At 40.5% G+C, this 20,366-nt stretch overlaps 2 protein-coding genes across 2 annotated transcripts in view; one reads left to right on the forward strand and one right to left on the reverse strand.

Moving 5' to 3' along the window:
• The window catches only part of LOC139458630 (uncharacterized), a 62,168-nt gene extending 52,555 nt beyond the window's left edge, over window positions 1–9,613 (reverse strand). Inside the window, exons 1-2 of the mRNA XM_071240053.1 lie at window positions 9,417–9,613; window positions 327–513 (exon numbers count right to left, since the gene is read on the reverse strand). Coding sequence (XP_071096154.1) covers window positions 327–513; window positions 9,417–9,613 — 384 coding nt within the window. The remainder of the gene's footprint in view (window positions 1–326; window positions 514–9,416) is intronic.
• A 176-nt stretch (window positions 9,614–9,789) lies between these two features.
• LOC139459872 (serine/threonine-protein kinase TNNI3K-like) overlaps window positions 9,790–20,366 on the forward strand; it is a 38,811-nt gene continuing 28,234 nt past the window's right edge. The window contains exons 1-9 of the mRNA XM_071241583.1: window positions 9,790–9,900; window positions 12,851–12,944; window positions 14,850–14,958; window positions 16,484–16,587; window positions 17,665–17,762; window positions 18,910–19,020; window positions 19,528–19,626; window positions 19,777–19,921; window positions 20,225–20,363. Coding sequence (XP_071097684.1) covers window positions 12,905–12,944; window positions 14,850–14,958; window positions 16,484–16,587; window positions 17,665–17,762; window positions 18,910–19,020; window positions 19,528–19,626; window positions 19,777–19,921; window positions 20,225–20,363 — 845 coding nt within the window. The 5' untranslated portion in view covers window positions 9,790–9,900; window positions 12,851–12,904. The remainder of the gene's footprint in view (window positions 9,901–12,850; window positions 12,945–14,849; window positions 14,959–16,483; window positions 16,588–17,664; window positions 17,763–18,909; window positions 19,021–19,527; window positions 19,627–19,776; window positions 19,922–20,224; window positions 20,364–20,366) is intronic.

The following is a 20,366-nucleotide window of genomic DNA, read 5'->3' on the forward strand; positions in this document are numbered from 1 at the left end:
TTTAGGGAGGACAGTTACTGACACATTATTGTGTTTAGGGAGTACAGTTCCGGACACATTATTGTGTTTAGGGAGTACAGTTCCGAACACATTATTGTGTTTAGGGAGGACAGTTACTGACACATTATTGTGTTTAGGGACCACAGTTCCAGACACATTATTGTGTTTAGGGAGTACAGTTCCGGACACAATATTGTATTTAGGGAGTACAGTTCCAGACACATTATTGTGTTTAGGGAGTACAGTTCCGGAGACATTATTGTGTTTAGGGTTACAGTTACTGACACATTATTGTATTTAGGGAGTACAGTTCTCTCAGTCCTTACCAGGGTCCCCATAGTTCCTGCAGCATTCATCACACTCTCCGGGTCTTCAAAGGTCAACATGCGTGTCAGGTCCTTCAGTATTCGGCCACTGTTAGAGTTACGGCCCTTGGCCAGGGCCAGGACTCGGTAACATCCTATGTCAGACTCTGCCAAGGTGCCAATAATGTAGGCCGAATTCCCTGCAACTCTGGCAAAAGAAAAATGTATTATTAAACATGTTAAATACAAATTAAGTAATCATATCCTTTGTACATCCATATGATCCATATTGAAAATAATCAAAAGATCTTGTGTTTTAAAAGTTACACTTCATATCATCCTACTCTTGTTTTAGCAAGACTTCCGTTTTGTGGTGTTGACTGCTTGTATACTTGTAAACATGATAAACAATGGTAAAAGCATGATAAACATGACAAAAAGTGGTAAAAGCACCGTTACTCTTTCCTACATCTACAAGACATGTGTTTTAGAAATTCTGACCCCATTCAAGTCATTTACAAGTGTGAAAAAAATAGTTATTATGTTCACCGATCTATAGCTGAAATATGTAAACTTGTAAACATGGTAAACCAAATGCACTCTGCTAGTTCAAACTTATAAACAAATGATTATCTTTATATTTTATTTCACAATGTTGCAGAATATTTGCAGAAATTGCATTTCCCTGATTTACAATTTCCTGTATTCCAGCAAAGTAGACACAATTTATGGATAACAACTTCTTTATTTACTGTAAAGAAGATGTTTTGGTATAGATCCTTACACTGTTGTCAAGCAAGACTGAATCAACGGTATAAGGATCTGTACCAAAACCTCACCTTTACAGTAAATAAAGAAGTTGTTATCCATAAATTGTCTCTACTTTGTCATCTGTTAACTTCTAAGTAATGCCTATCAAAAATAAATTCTTGCACATAGACTATTCCTGAGTGAACTCATTACAAATTACAGACTACAATTATTTCTTGTGTTTATTGACATGACAGTTTTCACCAAGTACACAAGTTAACCTAGCTCTTCAAGTGGCACTGTGACCAGATGGTAACTATGATAGCCCACAACCTTGGAAATCATATGAGATTTCTATTGCTGTATGGAACCAATATAATAAAGCAATATCTCCCTTGACAAATTACCACAGGTCAACAGGCCACTAACCTATTCCATTATTTCCATATTGTGCCAAGTTCCATTCCTGGCAATTCAATAAGCAACACAAAGGGGTATTTTGAGACACATGTATATTTCTAGACCCAACAACAAAAGCAAAAGTCCCCTACAAAGTGTGAACAAGGAATATGACATTGATATATATGCCGGCAGGGTATATCCCGCAATAACCCACACTGATATATATGATATACGCCATGGACCTGGGACACAATAACTCAATGGGTGATATACAGGAATTATTCCCTATACAATAACTGCAAGGCTGAGGGCAAGCTAGGAGAAAAACACATGTAAACAAAGATCAAACTGGTTGTCTAGCTTATTACATTTTATTGCATTCCTGCCATGGTGAAGGCATTGTTTGTGTAGGGCCATGGCTCTATGGCAGTGCAAGTATGTCAATATTACTGTAAGCTTTGCATTTTAAATATCAGATTTCTAAATTACCTGGCATTGTAGCAGTGTGAGCATTCAAATATTTAGTAGGGTTAATGAGGGCAGGATAAGCATGATTAAATTGAGTTTAGTAACTCATTGTTTGTTTGTTATTTGTTTGTTGTTTAACGCTGCATTTGGCAATAATCCAGCTGGATAACGTCAGTCGGTAAATAATTGTGTCTGGACCAGACAATCCAGTGATTGACATCATGAGCATAGATGTTCACAATTGGGATACAGTGACATGCATCTACCAAGTCACTGAGTCTGACCACCCGGTATGGTAAAAGTGGTAGTCTTCAAAGAACTGTTCTTCCTGGATTTTATGTCAGACTAGCAGACTTATGTTATGTTCCAACCCTGTCTCAAATAATTATTTGAATGGTTTATAGATTTCTCCTGACCAATAAAACAATGATAAAACAGCTGGCTTTAGCATGTTTAGCTGGAAAATCATAAAAAATTTACCATTTTTAAAAAAAAACACGAGCATGGTTAACACGGTTAAGGAGGAGACAGTATATCAGAATTTAGAGCAAGGTCAAAGGATTGTCACATTGCTTACAGAACCATCCCAACTCGATCCAGTTACCAGACTCTTATGACCAGCGTAGATTGATGGCTGCCTGCCATGTCTCTACCATGTTGTGTAATTAGTACAAAACATAATAGGTTACGGTGGCCCGATGGTCTCAGTCACCACAATTCCCAGTGTAGAGTTGTGTCCCCTTATCATGCCAGGACATGCTGATCATTGGTTCAAATCCAACATTTATACTCTTTTGACCTGTGGGCTAACCTCAACAACTGAGCAGAGACTGGCATTAAAAACATCAGACTCACTCACTCAACAATATTGTGCCATACCAATCAATTCCAGTGAGTGAGTTAATTTTACAGCGCTTTTAGCAATATTCCAACAATATTCCAGGGGAGGTGACATCAGAAATGGGCTTCACACATTGTACCCATCTGGGGAATCGATCCCAGGCCTTCAGCATGATGAGCGAATGCTTTAACCACTAGGCTACCCCACGTCCCCCCAATAAATTCCAACCTGCTTGACATTTTAAACATTTTTCAAATATTTCTCCTTAACACAATTAACAGCTGGATCTCGGGTCGCAGGTATGAAACAATACCATATGTCAAACGTGCCAACAGGCAGGCTTCAGAACCGGATTTTTATGGGGTTATCTGGCCTCAATTTCCCTAAAGAAAATGTCTTGAAATATAAAGATTCAACAAGAAAACACATGATACAAACAAAAGCATGTTAAGGAGAAGCATAATTTCAATTAATATTGTCATGATTGTATTTTTGCAAAATTTAGAAGAGAATGAAAATGATAAATTGATCTGGAGTGAATATGAAAAGCTGTGGACATAATTAAATGTCAATATTTTCAGGAACACCCACAGACCTTGACAAGATATACGCTTATAAGCTTAATCACTGTAGAGCCAGAAGTCGTGGAACATGCCATATCCAATACACTGAAGGAAGTATTAAGGGACTGGTAATTTATTATGGTGGGGCAGGGTAGGTGGGGGCGAGATATGCAGTGGTGGTGTTGGATGGGTCGGGGTAGGGGTGAATGGTCATGGTGTTGGATGGAGGGGAAGGGGTGGGTTTGTTGAGAATAAAGGGGGTATTAGAAAATGACACAGCAAAAGAAGGGGGTGGGGTTATAAATTTGAACATTAGGAACTGGTCATTTATTATTATGAGGAGGCTGGGTGTCATGAAAAAAACTGTTTCATATATTTGGGGTGGTGGCTATGAAAAAATGTTAATGGAGCATAAAATGAGGGGTGGGGGGGTGGGGTGGGGGGGGGGGGGGGGGGTAGGGGTTCAGCCAAATATGATACAGTCCTAAGATCAATCTCTCAACCCCCACCCCAACCTTCCTGACACTGAGTTGACAGCTGACAGAGAGCTGCAGTATGGATTAACCTGGCTTGAAAAGGTGTACTTATGTGAAGCCTTCCCCTGTCATAGTCAACCAGGGATCTCAATAAATATGGCCAACCTTTTCACACCTCAGGCTATTGCGAGGACTGAAGTGTCACCGAGCATGCCATCAAGAATGCCTCCATTCAATGGCTAACAAAATGCTGGCACGTTGTAAATGTTCGTGAGCTTGTGGAAGCCTCGATGGCTGGGTGGTAAGATCGAAGACTGTATGTGCTGGCGATTAGGTGCCTCACTCTGCCAGTGTGGGTTCGAGTCCCAGATGGGACCTAACCACCAAAAAGTACTAGAATCTGTACTTAAATAAGATAAGTGTTATCTCAAATATACATTTGTTATAAAAATTTCAGCTGTATTACCATGATTACTGTTGCCTGTAAATAATCGACTCTGGACCTGACAATCCAGTGATCTATATTATGAGCAATGCTCCATGTAACTGGGTACAATGATCCATGTAACTGGGTACAATGATCTATGTAACTGGGTACAATGATCCATGTAATCGGGTACAATGATCCATGTAACTGGGTACAATGATCCATGTAACCGGGTACAATGATCCACGTAATCGGGTACAATGATCCATGTAACCGGGTACAATGATCCATGTAACCGGGTACAATGATCCATGTAACTGGGTACAATGATCCATGTAACCGGGTACAATGATCCATGTAACTGGGTACAATGATCCATGTAACCGGGTACAATGATCCATGTAACTGGGTACAATGATCCATGTAACCGGGTACAATGATCCATGTAACCGGGTACAATGATCCATGTAACTTGGTACAATGATGTCATGTAACTGGGTACAATGATCTATGTAACTGGGTACAATGATCCATGTAACTGGGTAAAATGATGCCATGTAACTGGGTACAATGATGTCATGTAACTGGGTACAATGATCTATGTAACTGGGTACAATGATCCATGTAACTGGGTAAAATGATGTCATGTAACTGGGTACAATGATGTCATGTAACTGGGTACAATGATGTCATGTAACTGGGTACAATGATCCATGTAACTGGGTATAATGATCCATGTAACTGGGTACAATGATGTCATGTAACTGGGTACAATGATCCATGTAACCGGGTACAATGATCCATGTAACCGGGTACAATGATCCATGTAACCGTGTACAATGATCCATGTAACTGGGTACAATGATGTCATGTAACTGGGTACAATGATCTATGTAACTGGGTACAATGATCCATGTAACCGGGTACAATGATGTCATGTAACTGGGTACAATGATCCATGTAACTGGGTAAAATGATGCCATGTAACTGGGTACAATGATGTCATGTAACTGGGTACAATGATGTCATGTAACTGGGTACAATGATCCATGTAACTGGGTATAATGATCCATGTAACCGGGTACAATGATGTCATGTAACTGGGTACAATGATCTATGTAACCGGGTACAATGATCCATGTAACCGGGTACAATGATCCATGTAACCGTGTACAATGATCCATGTAACTGGGTACAATGATGTCATGTAACTGGGTACAATGATCTATGTAACCGGGTACAATGATCCATGTAACCGGGTACAATGATGTCATGTAACTGGGTACAATGATCCATGTAACTGGGTACAATGATGTCATGTAACTGGGTACAATGATCTATGTAACTGGGTACAATGATCCATGTAACCGGGTACAATGATGTCATGTAACTGGGTACAATGATCCATGTAACCGGGTACAATGATGTCATGTAACCGGGTACAATGATCCATGTAACCATGTACAATGATCCATGTAACTGGGTACAATGATCCATGTCACTGGGTACAATAATCCATGTCACCGGGTACAATGATCCATGTATCTGGGTACAATGATCCATGTAACTGGGTAAAATGATCCATGTGACTGGGTACAATGATCCATGTAACTGGGTACAATGATCCATGTAACTGGGTACAATGATACGCAATCATGAGTCTGACCATGCTGACAATCCATTAACATGATCAGGTCATCTCCTACAACCAGTATAGGTTGCTGGGGACTTATTCTAACCCGGCATCCCCAGGGCAGTGTCATACTACAAGCATGATAACAATATTAGTATGTTAGTACTGAATGAGCGATGATGTGGTTCAAACTACAAGGAATGCAAATCAGACAAAAAATACACCTTGGCTGTGAATCCCTTCACTCATCAAGCTCATACAAGCCCTGAACAAAAATGTCTGTAATCTACAATTCTTTGGCTTCATTGCTACAGATTAAGGATCTCTGAAATCAAGATATACCCCGGTCTCCGTTCCTATTTCAGACAAGAAAAGAAAAAATGTTCATTATCGTGATCACAGACAGTGAACGTTAGTCCATCATTGTCCATGAGCATTGATTACACCAGGTGCTGTGTGATATCACATACCTTTTAACACAATGCACTGAACATGTTGAAAGTTTTATTTGTTGTTTTAAGGGACATAACTATGAACTAACCAGCTAACCACGATCTTCACAAGAAAAAAATACTTTGCATTTTGGAATTACAGGTACCTTATAAAGGTATTTGGCAAGTTTATAACAAAACACATTATCCAAAATTTATATTTGAAATCATCTGATATACAGAATATATAAAAAATAATATTGTGTCCATATTTTTGTAAAAAGAAAAGTGATTTACCAGTAAACAGTTTTACTGTGCACCCGTAATATACATGACTTAGGCCACACAGTTTTTATTTTTGTTTCACAGGCCCGCCACTCCTACTGAAAAGCAGCCAATCCAAAAACTAAATTAAACATAAAAATATCTATATTTATTATGTCGCCCTCTAGTAATACAGACCCTCTATAAATGAATTCCATCTCTACATGACTATCAGTGATTCAAGAAGCCAGCGGCAGTTTTAACTCCACAGCATAATGACTTTCATATAAATAAATAAATCAATGATTGACATAGCTATTCATTTTTATTTAATCCGAACTTCTGCCGATGAGCTGTAATAAATCTCAAATATGAAATAAAAAAAAGAGTGATCTTCATGATACAAGTTGTTTATGTTTATTCTTCAAATAGACAACATTGTTGTTGTTGACTAACATGACAAAACAGTCCCAATACCTTATATACATGCCCAATTATCAATATTGCAGACAGTCACATGTGAACGGTATACATCATCACAAAAGTTAATTTGGGTTGAACAGATACAAGACTTATCTCCCCTCTAATAGAATTAAAAACAAAATATTTTACTCCAACAAACATGACATGTCATATGCACTTAAGCATATTAAGATCAACTTGTTTTATATAGCTGTAGGCATTTGTGTGATAGCTGCAAAGTTTTCTTGACAGCAAACTCTAGACAAACTCTGAAGAACAAAAACATTCATCACATTCAGTGTTGATGCCTCAAACAATGTAACATTATGTTATACACAGGATATAGCCTTAAGGCCACACCTTTTTAATTTCCTGTTACACGGGTTTATTTATGAAATAAAATTATTTATTGTTTAAGAGTGTCTATATTACCATGATTACTAGGTATTAGTATGCAGAGCTCCAGATAAGCTTTTGGTGCTGTGGGTATTTTACCCATGCATTTTAAAATCATTGGGTATTGGTAATTCTATCTGGGTATTCAAATTTCTGTTACCCACTAGTTTTAACACATTTGGGTATTTTAAGTTAAATATTTAAAAACACTATTCATCTAGTCCTTGCAAACTGGTGTCGTGTAGGTTCGAGAGCTTTATAGGACTCAAAAATACCATGATACTTCCACAAGAAAGTGTGATGGCAAATGATCATGATGTAACTGTCATCGTGGAGTTTGGCAAGGTTGATGGAATGCCGTTTATAATTTCAAAATAAGTTGCTGATTTGCTAATCGTATACACAGGGTTATTTCACAATATTTTGATGATAGGCACAAGTTTTTTATTTGTAGCGTATCTGTAATGTTTGTCGCGTATTTGATATGCTTGGATTATATTTTACAGCGTATTTCGGCATTTCGGGTGCATATTTTAGCAGATACGCAGGTTATCTGGAGCTCTGAGTATGTTTGATATATTTCTTGGACCAGCTAATTTTAAGATGGGGCTGTGAAACAAAACATAAAAAGTGTGTGGCCTAAAGGAGAACAGCAGACAATGCCTGACCATGATAAAACCCCATGTTTTCACAAGAACAATACCGTATTTGATGTAATAAGCGCCCAGGACGCTCTCAAAACTAGAAATAGGGGGCTCTTATTAGAATATTATTTTGGTGAAAAAAACAAAGTTGAAAGATAAATTTCATGGTTTATGCTGACAGCCTGTAATGTTTATATTCGACAGATATATTTTTCCAGAATTTAATTGCCAATAATAAAGGGTGCATATAACACACGAGTGCAAATTATATGCGAAAAGGGGTCGGAAGGGGTACTAATTGGGATTGTTCACTAGCCAATATATTAGCAAATCTCGCCATGGGCGCTTATTAGAGCGGAGCGCTTATTACGTCGAATACGGAATGTACAAAAATGTTTCAGTGTTATTTATGTTCACAATTCCAATAATCTTTGCAAATAGCAAATATGAATAGATGTGGTCACATTCTGGCCATCTTGCCATGGGATGCCACAGAAGTAATGGTGGGCCTATTGATTAAAGATAAAGGATCAACTGAAACCAGCGCTTGTCACACTAACACACTCCTGCCAAGTAAAGACTTACCGTATTTGACGTAATAAGCGCACAGGGCGCTCTCAAAATTAGAAATAAAATATCGCCATGGGGGCTTATTAGAGGGGGGCACTTATTACGTCGTATACAGTATTTGTTTTCCTTTCATTAACAGTGAAGGACATGATTGAGAAAGTGATGGACAAGAGACCCTGATCTGATGCGGCAGCGATATAAAAAAAAAATACCTGACCATGTTAATATTTTTTATAATGTTATCTGACATTTGCCATGTTTGCAAAACTAAGTGAGCATTACAAATGTTGTATTTTTTGCAGTAACAATTCTTTTGCAATAACAGGTATCATATTATATATACCATGCTGATAAGTTTATCACCGCTATAAGTTTATCACTGCAATGGCAGAAATTTTAATAATCATGAAAAATGTTGCAAGTACAACACGTTTTTGTTACAGTGTAACATGAAATTTTAAATTGTATATTCATGACAAACTAGATCTATATTTTTCAAGCAATAGTTTCATACAATCAACATTTTATCTATTGTACACTATTGAAATAATTAAAGAATATCACTAAGTACTTTAAAGCAATGGTTACCTTGTGTTAATTATTTAGTTATATTTTCCATGGCATATCATTTTAACAAAGGGTAAATTTTATTAGATCTACCAGATTTTTACATATAGATCTAATTTAAGATTTATATGTTTACACAGATTTTGTCAATACATTTGCATACCACCATGAGAAAACATATTTCTGTCACTATTGTCAGATTGTCATGAAACCTCACCTGGGAATGTCACTTCCTAAGAGTCTGACCAAACCCCACAGGAAGTCTTCCGATCCAGAGTGACAGAGGAAACGACCTATTGTACTTTCTTTTGAAGTGTGCAGATCATCCACCAGCATTTCCAGTGCCGAGTGTGATTTCTTATCACCCCCGATCAAATGCGAAAAATATTCCTCTGTCAGCCAGTTGCACGACATTTTCGTCATTTGATTTATTCTATCAGGGTACATCCATGTTATCAGTCAATTAAGAAATTATTTTCGAGCACAACATCCACACGTATCGCCTTAGGGTCATGTTGTCATCGTATCCAATGTATGCCGTGAAGTCTCGTTTGGTCTCGCAGGTGCGCGCCGATCCGTGAGATTCAAGATGTCTGCGCCCATGGTGTAAAACTTTCGGATGACTTTCCCGTCAAAAATACTCGATGTGTCATTACTGTAAAAGTTTGCTGTTTCATTCTGATGTCCACAGAGAATGCAAGGTACAGTTCGATGACGCCATATAGAAATGAAATATAAACATAAATATTGTCCTTCAGTTTGTAATTTTACAACTTTTCTTACGTTACAATGTCAAAATCATTTCTCGTGCCAATGTTGACACACCCATAACCTAGAGCAGATATAGTGCACGCTCTTTAATATCAATTTAAATCACATGATTCTGACTACTAACCTTAGATAACAAAAACATTATTAACCAAGCTCTAAGATGATAGGCATTGTTAATTATTTTCACACACACACACATAGAGAGAGAGGAAAAGACTTACGCCCTTATCCCCCACTCCAGACGTTAGATATGTATGCATTGCTGATCAATACTTTTAGTAATATATTGTTTTGGGGGTGGTGATACTGGCATGTTTTTGAGCCTCACCTCTTTTCGAGACCCTGAACGGTGCGATTATAGAATCTGTTCGCCACCCAATAGTTTAATAAAAACTTGATACATCTAAAGAATAAATATCAAGAATCGCAAAATACTTATAATGCGTGCCTTTTCAATCCTTTGGGGGAGGTTACCACAACTCTATCCTTAGCCTTTGGATTAGACTGAAAAAAAACAGTTGTGAAATTATAGTTATAAAATATAATAAAAAGGAGCCCAGAGACTTTCTTCATTTTCAGATACTGCAGTAATCTAGACTTGCCAAACATAATAGACTTGCATGGGCTGTAATGGATATATTTGTTTCAGGGTCTGTATAACAGACTACCCTTGCATCACTGAATAACAATAGTGGCGAACATATTCTATATCTGCTCCCCCTTAACAATATGTGACCACACGCTTAATGGCGTAATCAATCTAGACGCTTCAAAGCCGACTGAAGACATGAAACTGTTGGCCACTTGCCACTGAAGTTATGTTGCAAATTTTGCTACACATGGTAAGATATTCAATAAATAATGAAAAAATACCACAAAACTTACTTTTTCACAAATGCGCATTTTAATCAAACTTAGTCTGATGATAACTTTGTTTGCAAGTTTGTTTCAAAGCACTCAAAACCACCTTGTGTAAATATAATAAAAAAGCTGAAAGGCTTGATATAATAACCAGTGTTCGTTTCTCAACTGATCGTGTGAGGTGTTTCAGACAGGTGTTTAGTCTGATTGGAATGTGACAATTTGCTATTTGCAGTATGTCCATGCGTGTTCAACAAATCCATTGAGTTAAACTTCACATTAATGATCTATCAATCAAAATATTGTCAGCTGTTCTCTTCAACACTGTTTTTTCAACATGCATAAGCACTTGAGGCCCAAACAGCATGTATAAACACTTACTAAGGCTTGACACATCCACAGAGTATTATATGTTTGGGGGCAAAGTTACTTTTCGGGACATCAAAATTATCTTTCCTTGTATATAAGTTCAAAAAGTGTTACCATAAATGGATGACATACATCAAAACACTTTTGATGAATTTGGACTTAGTTACATCTGGTTATCACAAAATTTCAACAATCCTAATTATCTAAAACATTTAGTCCCTGAAAAATTAAATGCCATTAACCTATGGTTTTGGAAAGTGTAAAAGATAAGTCTTCAAAAGGCACAGTGTGTCGTATAAAAAACATGATTGTCTAAGTGTTGAATATTACTTGAATGTACTGACGGAAAACATTTGGGAATACCTACTTAAGTTTAGAACTTGTAACCAAACGTTACCTATAGAAACTGGAAAATGGAAAAAGTAGATTTTGATGAAAAGAAAATGTCCACTTTGTAAACTATCTTACACATGTGATGAATTCCACTATTTGTTTATTTGTCAATCTTTTGAAAATGAAAGAAAACAATTTTTACATAGATTTTACTACATTAGACCCTATATGTATAAAATGAACTTACTTTTCAAAAATCAGCGACCAGAAACATTGCAAAAGTTGTTCAAATTTTGTAAGACCATCATAGACTTGTGATTCCTGTACAATTTATGTATAGAGTCTTTCATGTCTATAACATCAAAATAAATAAGTTTAATCTTCAACTCTATCTTTGTTGGATTTTCTCATTATCATCTGTTGGAAAGAGACAGTTGAGTTCACTCAGCCATGAGTTTGGAGCAGATCGTACTATTTCATATAAACTGTATGGTTCGTTCAGTCAAGTGTTTGTTGTGGCCTGTACTGATGAAATGTACAAGTTTCAAAAGGCACGAGAGCTCCACACCTCTATGAACTGTGTACTTGACAGTAGGGCTGGGACAAGTCCAAATTTACTACCCGGGTACCCACTCCCCTATTACCCGACCCTCTCCGGGTACCCACTGTAGGTCTCAAGAGATACAAAATGTCCGATTGGGGTATTTTTTTTACCACAGCACTTGCAAAACTTATTAAGATACATGTATCAAACAATCTGGTCATTCATACACCGGAGTTGACTTATGTTATATCTTTATTCAACCATATGAAAAGTCAGAAGGAATGGGTGCGTAGTCAGAAAGAAATGCAACCATTAGTGACTTGTAGTGTAACCATAGAGTTCTAGATAACTTTTGTCATTAAACAATACATCACGTGACTAGCCACGGGTCCGGGTAGCCCTGTGGGTACCCGGGTCCTACTCAGTACCCACCCGACCCGGGTACCCGAGTTACCCATCCCAGTCCTACTTGACAGTACTTTATCAGCAGGTAAATGTACTCAATGTTACCAAGGGGGCAGGGGTGGCCCAGTCATCAATTTGCTGTGCAGAGTTGCCTCCCTTGAGCATGCCAGAAACCTATGATTGTGGGTTCAAATCCTGGTTACCCCTGATTTTGTCCACACCATATCTGTGTTCCCAGGTCTCAACTCGTACAAGCAGCCACACACAGACGTGCATACACATCACTATGTTAGTGAAATAATCTTGAATGCGAAGTTTAACCCTATTCCCCTCGCCTCACTCACTCATCATGTCATTTCCCTTGTCAGGTACACGGCTAATGAAGATGCGGATGCCTCCCCTGATGCAGCAGTGACTGGACTATGGGCAACTACAAGTCAAGGCCAACCATATCATGTTCAGGTGTGTTCATTGGAAGTGGGGGGCAGTCGGGTAGCCTAGTGGTTAAGACAGCCTCCGTGGTCTAGTGGTAGAGCGTCCAACCGGGGAGTGGAAGGTCCGCGTTCGATCCCCGACCGCATCGTACCAAAAGACGTTAAAAGATGGTACTTGTTGTTACCCTGTCTGGCTCTCGGCATTAAGGGTCTAAAACAAGGACTGGTCAGCTCAGAGTCAGTATACTGTGTCTGAGTGGGCTAATCATGTTAAACTGCGGCATGGTATCTCAGTGAGCTAGCACTATAAATCGGCATCAGTCCGGACTAGTACAAGCAGCCACACACACACACGTTCATGCACGTCACTATATAAGTGCAATAATCTTGGACTCGACGTTTAACCCAATTTCACCTCACTTTGTGGTTAAAGTGTTTGCTTATCACACCAAAGACACAGGTTCGATTCCTCACATGGTTACAATGCGTGAAGCTCATTTTCAGTTTCTCCTGCTGTGATATTGCGGCAATATTGCTGAAAGCAGCGTAAAACCATACTCATTCACTCACTACTCATAGAAGGAGGAGTGTGGGTAGACGAGTGGATAAAGCGTTTGCTTGTCACACTGAAGATCATGTTTGATTCCCCGCTTGGTTACAATGTGGGACTCACTCACTCACTCACATACTCCGCATGAAGAAAGTAATAATGTTCTGAAATTTATTTGTGACTTTGGCTCCTGGCCCTAAGCCAGTGTCTAGTAAATCTCCTTTCTGTCAGGTAAGTTCAGCTCATAACTGTCCAAATATTAACATTAAACTCTGCTGAAAATGAGGCGAATAGACAAATTCGGGCAGGAAAATCACTTCCTGTCTCCATCTTACATGTGATCGCCTCTGTGGTCTAGTGGTAGAGCATCCGTTCGGAGAGTGGAAGGTCCAGCGCCAGTTAGGTTAGGAGGAACTGTACACTTGTCACACATCGACAGGACACAGGTAAACACTTGATGATATTTATTGGCAACACTCGAAACGAACCGCGAAACCCAAGTGAGCCTCCCAAGACAGGCGAGCTACCAAGGGGAGCTAACTCTGCTTACATTAATACATGCCAAGCAAACCTGCGTTGGCGCAGTTTACCCTGCCTGGCATCGGCACAAAGGGCCTAAAACAAAGACTCGTCTAGTGGTCTAGTGGTAGAGCATCCGTTCGGAGAGTGGAAGGTCCAGCGCCAGTTAGGTTAGGAGGAACTGTAGCTACCAAGGGGAGCTAACTCTGCTTACATTAATACATGCCAAGCAAACCTGCGTTGGCGCAGTTTACCCTGCCTGGCATCGGCACAAAGGGCCTAAAACAAAGACTCATCTAGTGGTCTAGTGGTAGAGCATCCGTTCGGAGAGTGGAAGGTCCAGCGCCAGTTAGGTTAGGAGGAACTGTAGCTACCAAGGGGAGCTAACTCTGCTTACATTAATACATGCCAAGCAAACCTGCGTTGGCGCAGTTTACCCTGCCTGGCATCGGCACAAAGGGCCTAAAACAAAGACTCATCTAGTGGTCTAGTGGTAGAGCATCCGTTCGGAGAGTGGAAGGTCCAGCGCCAGTTAGGTTAGGAGGAACTGTAGCTACCAAGGGGAGCTAACTCTGCTTACATTAATACATGCCAAGCAAACCTGCGTTGGCGCAGTTTACCCTGCCTGGCATCGGCACAAAGGGCTTAAAACAAGGACTCATCTTCTTGGAGTCAGTATACAGTATATAGAGTGGGGTTATCATGTTAAACTGCAGCATGGTATCTCTGTAGGCTTACACTATAAAATCGACACTAGTCCAGACTAGTACAAGCTGCCACACACACACATGCATGCATGTTGCTATATACAATGATATAAGTGCAATAATCTCGAACACCTTGTTATATGTGAGTTTGTTTCAGATGAGCTGAAGAAGAAGATCAGTGAGAGCTATGCCCTGTTCAGGTCCAAGGCCATCGAGGACCTGCGCCCTAAGGAGACAGAGTGGTCAGAGATTCAGGTCGCGTGCAGGTTAGATGTAACAGTTTTATTTATTGGACAATCTTAACACATTATTTGGATCAAGGGATACAGGTGGCCCAGTCTCTTAGGTGCTGCAATTGTGCAGAGTTGCTTCCCTTGGTTAAGCCAGAAAAGATCCCGGTTTGCCTGATTATGGTTGTAGGTCTGTCAGCAATGTACCAATGTTGTAAACATCTACGACTTGCATCACTTTGGGCTTTCCTCCTACGCTCACAATTACTTGGATCATGGATCCACATTCTGCAAGTTTTAAATAAAATGTCTGTAAATTCTTTGGTTCCTGTGACAATAAACATGCAATAATATGACTACTGGTCACCTTGGTAACAGTTATTTTTCTTGTTCCTAATGCTTAAAAATAGCAGCAAAACTGAATTTACATGCACTTTATTTAACATCCTTAAAACTCAAAATTTGATGTCAGTTTCTTTCATGAGTCTTTTGGGGCGGTTGGGTAGTCTAGTGGTTAAAGCGTTCGCTCGTCACGCCAACGACCAGGGTTTGATTCCCGAAATGGGTACAAAGTGTGAAGCCCATTTCTGGTGTCCCCCGCCGTGATATTGCTGGACTATTGCTAAAAGCGGTGTAAAACCATACTCACTCACTCACTCACTCACTCACTCACTCACGCACGCACGCACGCACTCACTCACTCACTCACTCACTCACTCACTCACTCACTCACTCACTCACTCACTCACTCACTCACTCACTCACTCACTCACTCACTCACTCACTCACTCACTCACTCATGAGTCTTTTTTGAAGTTCAGTGAACATGAGGAATGGCAGCACCAACTTGATAACTTACTCGTGTCTATGACCCAGTAACCTGGGTGGCTGGAATGATTCCGATTGTTCATGTAGAATTTATCCAGTGCAACAGGGGTAAAAACTCTTTAAATCCCTGAAATATTTAATTGAGTAAAAATGGTAGGTGCAAAACTATGCTGAACTAAAAGGGATCTTCAAAAGTTTTGAGGATTTTTTTATTAAATTGTGTGCTCAGTCTTCCCTACAAAAAATATCTCCCAAAATATTCATGATCCATCCTTGTTTTGTTCAGTAAAGTTGCTCTTCACACAAAAACTATCGTTGATTTCCAATGTTGGTACACTTATTGAAGCCACTCCTTGGTGTCGTACAAGGCATGATACTACTTGCCTTTGATGAGTGAGTGAGTTGGGTTTAACGCTGCTTTTAACAGTATTCCAGTTATATCACGGCGTGTCAGCTTAATGTGGGAGGAACGCCCGAAGTGATGCAGGTCTTAGACGTTTACCACTTCAGTGAAACCCACGAGCACGGGTGTGGTGCTGACAAACCTAGAAATATAATTGGGGTGAACCAGGATTCGAACCCACAATCATAGGTTTCTGATGTGCCCAAGGGACGCAACTCTGCACAGCCAATCGCGGCGCCTTAGACGACTGGGCCACCCGTGCCCCCTCTTGCCTATGATGCTAGTGACAAAAACATGACTGCCTTCACTGACTCCGAGTCTTGTGTGCAGCCACTGTGACACCCAGCGGGTCCAGGAGCTGTTCACGGATGATGCTGTGCACGACAAGACGGACTCTGGCCTCACTCTCCTCCACATCTGTTGTCTCTCCGGAGGTGAGTTGAGATTAGAGATGACTGATGTCTCCACTTACCCATGTTAGTCTGACTGTGGGAACTCGAGGGTAGAATAGGTCCCCAGGGCCCAATGTTTGTCTGACTGTGGGAATTCAATCGTAGAATAGGTCCCCAGGGCCCAATGTTTGTCTGACTGTGGCAATTCCAGCGTAGAATAGGTCCCCAGTGTCCCATGTTTGTCTGACTGTGGGAATTCCAGCGTAGAATAGGTCCCCAGTGTCCCATGTTTGTCTGACTGTGGGAATTCAAGCATAGAATAGGTCCCCAGTATCCCATGTTTGTCTTAGTGTGGGAATTCAAGCATAGAATAGGTCCCCAGTATCCCATGTTTGTCTGACTGTGGGAATTCAAGTGTAGAATAGGTCCCCAGTGCCCAATATTTGTCTGACTGTGGCAATTCAGGTGTAGAATAAGTACCCAGTTCCCAATTTTGTCGAACTGTGGCAATTCAAGCGTAGAATAGGTCCCCAGTATCCCAATATTTGTCTGACTGTGGCAATTCAGGCGTAGAATAATTACCCAGTGCCCAATATTTGTCTGACTGTGGCAATTCAGGCGTAGAATAAGTACCCAGTTCCCAATATTTGTCTGACTGTGGGAATTCAAGCGTAGAATAGGTCCCCAGTATCCCATGTTTGTCTGACTGTGGGAATTCAAGTGTAGAATAGGTCCCCAGTATCCCATGTTTGTCTGACTGTGGGAATTCAAGTGTAGAATAAGTCCCCAGTATGCCATGTTTGTCTGACTGTGGGAATTCAAGCGTAGAATAGGTCCAAAGTGCCCAATGTTTGCCTGACTGTGGCAAATCAATCGTAGAATAGGTCCAAAGTTCCCCATGTTTGACTGTGGCAATTCAAGCGTAGAATAAGTGCCCAGTGCCCAATGTTTGTCTGACTGTGGCAATTCAGGCGTAGAATAAGTGCCCAGTGCCCAATGTTTGTCCCCCAGCTATGATGAGTGATATGGTCTTTGGGCATGGTGATGTTATCAATGTTGTCTTATATGTGTAATCCATCAGCATTATTCACGTCTCTCCTTCCTCCTGGCTTCTTGCAGCTGGCCGAGATCTGATAAGACTGCTGCTGGATCGAGGAAGTGATATTGACAAGCTGTCAAAAAACCAGTTCTCTCCCTTGCATCTTGCCAGTTACAAGGTAATAGTGAGTGAGTGAGTGAGTCAGCAGATGAGTGATTGTGGGTAGATGAGAGACTGAGTGAGCAGGTGAGTGAGTGACTTGGATGTGTGTGAGTGAGTGTGAGTTCCGTGGGTGTGTGAGTGAGTGAGTTGGGTGGATGAGTGAGTGTGTTGGAGTGAGATTTGTGTGTGTGTGTGTGTGTGTGTGTGTGTGTGTGTGTGTGTGTGTGTGTGTGTGTGTGTGTGTGTGTGTGTGTGTGTGTGTGTGTGTGTGTGTGTGTGTGTGTGTGTGAGTGTTGGAGTGAGATATTTGTGTGTGCGTGTGTGTGTGTGTGTGTGTGTGTGTGTGAGAGTGTTGGAGTGAGATATTGTGTGTGTGTGTGTGTGTGTGTGTGTGTGTGTGTGTGTGTGTGTGTGTGTGTGTGTGTGTGTGTGTGTGTGTGTGTGTGTGAGTGTGTGTGTGTGTGAGTGTGAGTGACAGTGTTGGAGTGAGATATTTGTGTGTGTGTGGATGAGTGAGTGAGAGTGTGTGAGTTAGGTGTGTGTGTGTCTGGGGGGAGAGTGAGAATTTGAGTGTGAGTGTGTAGCAGAGAGTAAGAGTAAGAGAGTGAGTGAGTGAGTGTGGGTGTATAAGCTTAGCTTCATTTACAAACGAAACCTTTAAACTCCAAGGGGACCTGAGAGCTATTTGCTAGCTACTGTGTTGCATGTCGATATCTCATTCCATGACAGCAACTCGGTTATCGTGTTGATTAACTATATCTGTACAGACGCATGTTGGTAAGACATTCTACATTCAGTCACAAGCCTTCTAAACTTGCAGACCGCCTCCGTGGTCAAGTGGTAGAGCGTCTGCCCGGAGAGCGGAAGGTCCAGGGTTCGAACCGCGTCATACCAAAAGACGTTAAAAGATGGTGCTTGTTGTTACCCTGTCTGCCGCTCAGCATTTAAGGGCTAAAACAAGGACTGTGTCTGAGTGGGGTATCCATGTTAAACTGCGGCATGATATCTCAGTGTGTTAGCTCTATAAATCGGCATCAGTCCGGACTAGTACAAGCAGCCACACACACACGTGCATGCACGTCGCTATATAAGCGCAATGATCTTGGACGCGATGTTAAACCCAATTTCACTTCACCTCTAAACTTGCATGGATGTGTTGACAGGGAGATGTGGACTTGGTGGAGTGTCTGGCGGAAGCAGGGACAGACGTGAATCAGTTCGGCAACAGTGACGTCACGGCGCTCCACATCGCAGCCATGTGCGGGCATCATGAGGTGAGGCTCCAGTGGGGTGAGGGAGCAGATCCAAACTTGGAAGTTTGATAAAATAATTAGTCCATTAAGTTTTGAGACATACCCCTGCACACATGAATACTTTACTGTGAAAATGTTGACATCCCAAAGATATTTTAAGAAAACAAAACATAATTCATATACAGAACCATTATATACATATATTAACTTTATCGAAACATATACTACTCAAATATTGTTTAGAACCACCCAATACTTTCTTATTGCTATAGTTAATGTATCTGCTTGACAGATTAATCGTAATAATATTTAATGATTGGGTGATCCTTAACTTTTTTTAGTAGTATAGCATGAGATTGAAGAGCTGATATTGTTGACTGTAAGTCCTCTGAAAAATTAATTATGTTGGATAGAAATTTTTGACCTGTTGACCCCCACTCCTCGACTTAAGGTATTAAAACAGCTTTTGTCATCATATTTTTTGTAATAAATTGTTTTGTTTTTGACGTGTTTGTCTCTGATTTGCAGATAGCAAGAGTGTTGTTTGAACATGGTGCCACAGTCGATGTAGAAGATGCTGTCCGATTCTCCCCTCTCCATGTAGCATCCTATTTCGGTCATGAAAAGGTAACATGACGAACAAATTATGATTCCATTGCCATGGTAACCTTGAGTTATCTCCCTTTTGAATAGCCATTTCTTTGTGTTTTTTGTCACTTTATCAATTGTTTTTGGTTTTGATTATTTCTTAATGCATTTAAATGTTTGTTCTTCCAGATGGTTGAACTGTTGATATCACAGGGCGCGGACATCAACGTGAGTGGGGGTGTGGGTGATCGACCTCTACACCTGGCCTGTGCTAAAGGTTACCTGAAAATCACTCAGCTTCTGGTGGAAGGGACATCTCAGCAGAAGGCAGACGGTAAGCTTTGTGATGTCACAGAGGCAGACGGTAAGCTGTGTGATGTCACAAAGGCAGACTGTAAGCTGTGTGATATCACTGAGGCAGACAGTAAGCTGTGTGATGTCACAGAGGCAGAGGGTAAGATGTGACAGTTAGTTGATTAACACATCATCTAGAAGATTGAAGTCATCTAGGGGTTGTGATGCCATTTATTGACATTATAACTTTCCTGACTATGTCACTCTTGAACAATCTATTTCATAACATCACTAATATGAACATCTTGGATGGAAGTTGTCATGGTGATTGTTCTCTTCTCAGTGAATGTGAAGGATGATGAAGAACATCGCCCGGTTCACTTCTGCTGCAAGAGCGGCCATCTTGTTATTCTGCACTACCTCCTGGACCACAAGGCTGATCCCCACGCCACCAACATCTACGGCGACACTCCACTGCATTTGTA

This window comes from Haliotis cracherodii, unplaced genomic scaffold (assembly GCF_022045235.1).
Source record: "Haliotis cracherodii isolate W230 unplaced genomic scaffold, xgHalCrac1.p SCAF_13, whole genome shotgun sequence".
Classification (NCBI taxonomy): domain Eukaryota; kingdom Metazoa; phylum Mollusca; class Gastropoda; order Lepetellida; family Haliotidae; genus Haliotis; species Haliotis cracherodii.